This window comes from Cebus imitator, unplaced genomic scaffold (genome assembly GCF_001604975.1).
Source record: "Cebus imitator isolate Cc_AM_T3 unplaced genomic scaffold, Cebus_imitator-1.0 Scaffold548, whole genome shotgun sequence".
NCBI classification, from domain to species: Eukaryota; Metazoa; Chordata; class Mammalia; order Primates; family Cebidae; genus Cebus; species Cebus imitator.
In genome coordinates this window covers 264,791-270,867 of record NW_016107863.1, presented here as the reverse complement: position 1 = coordinate 270,867, position 6,077 = coordinate 264,791, and the positions used below count along the sequence as shown (strand labels likewise).

The window sequence follows — 6,077 nt, the reverse complement described above, 5'->3', positions numbered from 1 at the left end:
CATGTTTTAAAACTTTTAAAATTTTTAATTAAAAAACCCACGCAGTCTCAGGTTGGGCATGGAGAGGGTGGCATGTCATATGATGGGGTCCGGGTGGTCCCTTGGGGTGTGCTGAATGCTGCTTGGGTTTTCTTCCTGAGCCAGTGCTGTGGGAGCGGAAGATGCAGGGCTGGCCCTTCTTCCCTTCATGGGCCCCTTGGGGCAGGGGCTTGGGGGCTCTGTCTCTTGCACTTGCTGTGAGGGTCCATTCCAGAGCCACAAGCCACTCAGGGATGGGGGTATGGGAGAGAAAAGGTCTCTGGGGGTATTCGCAGCTTGGGACATGTCCTCCATGGAGCCCTCTCCCATTGCTCCCTGGGCCTCTTGAGCCTCAGGCAAGAAAACGGCCAGGACTGCGTGATCAGCAGCCCCTGGCTGCCCTGTTGGCCCAGGTCTAGGTCTGGTCAAGCTGTTGGAGCTGCCTCTCCGCACAGGATGAGTTCTCAGGGAAGTCAGGCCATAGCAGGGTCCAGAGGGCACTCCCTTCTCAGAGCCCCGGCCCAGGCGAGGCAACGGCTCTGACAGTGTGGAAATGAAACAAAGTCCTGAATGAGCAACTCCCTTCTGGGAAGTTGATTCCAGAGAGACACGTGGGGGGCTTCCAGAGTCTCTGTCCTCGCTCCTGCTGCACCCCTGTTAGGGCTCTGGGGCTGTCCCACCGAATGACTGAGGGTTCCCTAGCGGGATGGCAGGCTGCCAGGGTCTTTACAAGGCCAGGCCTCCTGCCCCCTCAGGCTGGGAGCACGTGTGGGGAGCACTTCCCCCGTAGATCCCGGGTGCCGTCGACTGTGGCATCCTCCCTGTGCTTGCCTCCGCTCTCACTGGCCCAGCATAGAGGCCTTCTTACAGGCCACCGCCGAGACCAGGGCCGCGCCCCGGCCACTGCCCTCCTCCGACTCGATGAAGGTGATCTCGCAGCTGGGCGTCAGCAGGCGCACGCTGGCATGGAACCGCTCCTTGAAGCTGGGCAGAAGAGAAGCAGGCTGCCGTCCCTCCTCCCAGCCCATTCTCCACAGCCATCACCGGGCGCCCTGAAGGCAGTCCACCCTTCCCCCAAATCTAGGCCAAGGGGGCCGAGAAGAGGCTTACGAATTCTTGGAGCTTGGGAGCCACAAGGAACCTCGGAGCGCGCGCTTTTTGGGCCCCACTTTACCAGGGAGGGGCAGGAGCGGGCTCACCTGGGGTGCAGCTTGTACACGGAGCCGTCCACGCCCACGGTGATGCGCATCACGTCCTCGCTGCGGCTCTCCCGCATGCGATTGATGACGCCAGCCAGCCCGGCGGAGCACATGTGCGCAGCGCGCGTAGACACGCTCTCACAGGCTCGGCGCACGATGTCACAGTCGGTGGCCGAGGGTCGCAGCCCCAGCGTGCTCAGGATGTTGTAGATCTGCTTGCGGTCGCCCGTGTCGCTGCGGGGTGGGAGGAGGTAGGGCGATCGCTGAGTCTCGCTCCGCCAGTCAGTCCCCCTCCAGCGGCGGCCTCTCCTTCTCCAGGAAGGGGCCGCGGCCAGCCGTGCCCCCAGCGGCAGCCTCTTTCCCTGGCTGAGGTGGGGCCCCTCTATGGATAAATGGGGGCGATCCTGCTCACCTCACTCACCCGAAGCGTTTGGGGCTTGGGCTCCGGAGGAGAGCGGGTCGCGGTTAAGCCAGGGACCAGCAGTCACCTGGTCAGTACTACTCCCTCTAACTAAGCTCAGGGTCTCCGCTCTAACGTGGGATTGTCAACCATGCCGCGCCTCGGGGCTGCGCGTGATGTGAGAGGGTGTCTACGACGGATAGGGAACACCGAGGGGACTCACGGATGGGGACCACTGCCGGGACGCAGGCTCGCCTTCATCCCTGCTCTTGGTATCCCCGTCGGACCCCGCCTTCTGCCCTTGGGCCAGCCCTCTGCGCCCAGTCTCGGGACCCCGACCCTTCCCTTTGCATCCCGGTCTTGACCCAGCCTCCTGCCCCTGGACCCGTCCCTGCCCCGCCCTCGCCTCCAGCGCCCCGCCTTGTGCCCTGCCCCGCCCCACCTTGGGCCACGCCCACGGCTGGAATCGCGCTCCAGGCCGTAGTTTCCCGCCCTTGCGTCCCCGGGCCTGGGACTCAGCCTCACCCTAAGACCCAGTCCCTGCCCTTTGCACCCGTCCTACTACTCCGCACACCTCTCCACCTGCGACACGAAGCGCGTCTCGAAGGCTCCGCGTGTGCGCAGCTGCTCGGAGGCCTCCCCGTGGAAGAGCAGGTTTTCGTCCACAAGCCTGAGCAGCACGAGCCGCACCAGCTCGCCCATGTACTTGCCGCCTATGAGCTTCTCATACCTGGACACAGGGCAGCTCCATTATATCAGCAGGCACGAGGGAGGGCCCCTCGTGCAGGTGGAAACCCGGATCCGGCCTCACTGCTCCCCATTGAGGTCACGAGGCGGCCACGTGGGGCACCGTGATCCCTACTCCCCCATCCAGTCCACGTCTTTTCCACTATTAATGAGCCAGAGCTTTCGAAACGTCAGGGATTAGGAACGTGCATGTTCAGCTCAATCACGGGAGCAACTTTGGCCTGCCTCTGGGCCCGTTGCAGTAATGGGAGACAGATAGCAAAGACCATGTCCAGTCCCTCCGAAACCTTCCTAGCAGGGGGCCCTGCGCCGAGCACAGGCTCTATAGCTTCAGTCCTCCTTTAGCCGCATCTGGAGCTGCTGTTCATTGGCCAGTTATGGTTGGGAAAACTAAGGCTTGGAGGGTTAGTGCCCTGTCGGAGGCAAGCACCACGTTGCTGGCGTTTTCATGCTTAATCTATGACCTTACGTATTTAACTTAAATAAATGGAATACTACTGGCCTATCATAATAGAGCCCTGTGAGCGGCAGAGAGGACGCTAATAAAGTAATTAGCCCAGGTCTGGCACAGTAGGCGGTTAACAAGTGACAGCTACGATTAATGACAAGCTCAGTGTGGGCTGGTTTCTCGGCTGTCACTGCCCACCCGCAGCATTCCACAAAAGACTAATACTCTTTTTGTGAATGTGGCCAAATATATATTTTGGGGAACACTGGGTTAAACCCAGAAACTTTGCTGGGGGCGTCCCAGAGCCTCCTCTATGCACAAGATCACCTGTCGGAAGGAGAGATCTGGGCTTATCAAATCACAACTGGGACTAACCCTTCACCTTTCACAGGGGCAGGTCATGACTGAGCAGAAGGGATGGAGCTTACGAAGGGATTGTCAGTTTGCTTTTCCCCAGAGTTGTTTAAAAACAAGCCCATTATCTGTAGTGGCCAGCTCCCATCTGCCGCTGTGCCAGAGCGGCCCAGGGCCTGGGCTGTGGGGGAGGGGGGCATCCTTACAGCTGCTGACCGGGGTTTGCAGAGCTCTCGTCCACCAGGCGGTCATACTCCAGCAGGAACTCGTCCAGCTCGCCGGAGTCCCCGAAGGCACCCCACTCGGTGTTGACGCACATGCGGCCCTCGTCCCCCTCCACCAGCTCCACATTCTGCATCTCCTCCATGTAGCAGGCATTGCAGCCCGTTCCTGGGGTGGAGGTCAGGAGACTGTCAGCGAGAGCTGCACTGCCCTGGGGAGTCCCCTGGTAGGGCCTGGTTCCTGCCCACAGGACGCCCCCTCCTGCCCCCCATGCCTGTCTCTGCTTTGCCTGGAGCAATGGAAAGGCAACTCTCCCTGGGATGGAAGACCTGGGTTGCCTCGGTGGCCAGGAACAGCTTTCTGGGCTGTCCTCTTCCCTAGCAGGCAGCAGTAACACCTTCCCTGCCTGTTACCTGGGTAGTTGGGAGGATTGAGGGGAACAGTGTGTATCAAAGAAATGGATGTGGGACATTATGATTTTATTTTGTCTATGCACCACCCTTGTTTTACAGCACTGCCAGTGCACATGTTTGCGCTTCTGTGTCCTCAGCCATGTTTGGATAGCACCCCAAAGCGAGTAAGGCACGGTGTGGGCCCTTGGGAGCCTCCCAGAGGCTCCTGTGGACAGGACCAGATGTAGAATTTTGTAATTTGCTGGCCCCTGTGCAGTGTGACAACATGGAGTCTTTTGTTCACAAGTTATTAAGAGTTTCAAACTGGTGACAGCAGAGCCTCAAGCTGGCATGAATGTGTGGTCTGCACACCCCCAAAGCTGTCAGGTATGGCAACTATAATGCTGGTCAGTCAAGCTGCCATGTAGGAATCAGGGCTCAGTGATGCCCAGCCTTCCAGTTTGTTTATTTATTTATTTATTTATTTGCAGACGCTCTGTCACCCAGGCTGGAATGCAGTGGCATAATCTTGGCTCACTGTAACCTCTGCCTCCCAGGTTCAAGTAGTTCTCCTGCCTCAGTCTCCTGAGTACCTGGGATTACAGGCATGTGCCATCACATCCAGCTAATTTTTGTATTTTTAGTAGAGACAGGGTTACACGTTGTTGGCCAGGCTGGTCTTGAACTGCTGACCTCAAGTGACCCGCCTGCCTCAGCCTCCCAAACTGTTGGGATTACTGGTGTGAGCCACCTTGCCTGGCCACCTTCTAGCTTTTTGTAAACAAACAGAAATGCAGACTTTGATGTGAATTCTCCTAATTTTTAGATCTTGGTATTTGTTATAAACATGTTTTTAAACACTGAACAGAGTCAAGAAGAGTGTATATAGGGCAGATGTGAGCCGTGGGTCACCCCCTGCCACCTCTGCCCCAGGAGGGGTTATGCCTGGGCTGAGCAGTTGCAGCTTGGCTTGGTGGGTATTCATGTGGAAGAGTCTTAGGGAGCCCCAGGGAGCTCCGGAGGAGAGGGTGGAAAGGGCTGACGGGAATCACAGCCAGGGATGGCTGAGGCTCACATTTAGATGCTGGATTTAAAGACAACATTCCTTCTGAAAGGGGAGAATGGAAGTAAGAGAAGTATAGAACCACGCGCCCGTGTGCACAGTGGATAACTGATCTGATTGGATCGCTCCTCACCGAAGGCTTATTATAATGACCTCTGGAACTTCTGAGAAAGGTCCGGGTTGGTGTGGACGACCCCTCTGCTGGGAGGAGCAGGCTGCTGCTCCCTTTCCTAGTACCTGCCTTCACTTTGGGTGGAGGCAGTGGCAGGGGCAGGCCTGTGGAAAGACCATCCGGGAAGGGATGGCATCACTTTTGCTTATCCTCCTCCACCTGGACAAATCTGTCCAGTTGGTCAATTTACTAGATAAAATGTTCTAATTATAATCCTGACGGGCCAGGTGGATGTGCATCTGGCATACCATCTGATGCAGGAATGCGGCATTACAACGTTGAAATGCCTTCCACTGTACACGGTCCTTCCATCTTGATACCCCAAGAGAACCCAGGATCCAGCACCAGGCCCTGCTCTGATGCCATTGGTTGTTAAGTACTTTGGTCCTCACCCCACAGGGCTCCAGGAAGCCTGCTGTATATAGGGAGCCTCGGGAGTCTGGAAGGGGCAGGGGTACAAGGAGCCCTTACCCACGATCATGCCGACCTCACACTGATGGTCTTCGTAGTAGCAGGAGATCATTGTGGCCACCGTGTCGTTCACCATCGCCACCACATCCATTTCGAAGTCCTGCCGAGAAACACAGAGGCTGCAGTGCTGGGAGCCAAGGAGAAAGGCACGCAGTGGGGGGTGGAGGCCCAGGGCAGCTCCCTAGCAGGCACAGGTGCTCCCTCACCCCTCTCCGTTTGATAGCGTCTCGCAGAAGCCCCACGACGTTGTTCCCTTCTGCTCCTGAGGCCTTGAAGCCCTTGGTCCAGTTGAGAAGGATGCCCTGTGGGGAGAGGGAGGCCTTGTGGCTGTTGACATGTGCTGGGGCCATGCTGCTGTGGCCTGCCACCACCTCCTGCCCAGGGCCGCTAGAGTATGCACTCTACTTTACAGCTGAGGAAACAGGCTCAGAGCAGCCCCGTGGCTTCCAGAGGTGTTGGGAACAATTCTCCATGAATAGCTCATATTTCCTCAGGGCTGAGTCCCAGCCAATTTAAGAATGTACTGCACAGCTCTGAGACGTCATCCCAGAGTCAAGGCAAGGCCTGGAGGGAGCAGCTCTGTGTAAGATC

At 57.6% G+C, this 6,077-nt stretch overlaps 1 protein-coding gene across 2 annotated transcripts in view; it reads right to left on the bottom strand.

The window, feature by feature from the left end:
• Nucleotides 1–6,077, bottom strand: part of GCK (glucokinase) — a 37,102-nt gene continuing 31,025 nt past the window's right edge. For both annotated transcript variants that reach the window (XM_017515405.2, XM_017515404.2), the window contains exons 5-10: nt 5,693–5,788; nt 5,487–5,586; nt 3,373–3,556; nt 2,192–2,347; nt 1,218–1,451; nt 1–1,002 (exon numbers count right to left, since the gene is read on the bottom strand). In XM_017515405.2, coding sequence (XP_017370894.1) covers nt 858–1,002; nt 1,218–1,451; nt 2,192–2,347; nt 3,373–3,556; nt 5,487–5,586; nt 5,693–5,788 — 915 coding nt within the window. In that variant the 3' untranslated portion in view covers nt 1–857. The remainder of the gene's footprint in view (nt 1,003–1,217; nt 1,452–2,191; nt 2,348–3,372; nt 3,557–5,486; nt 5,587–5,692; nt 5,789–6,077) is intronic.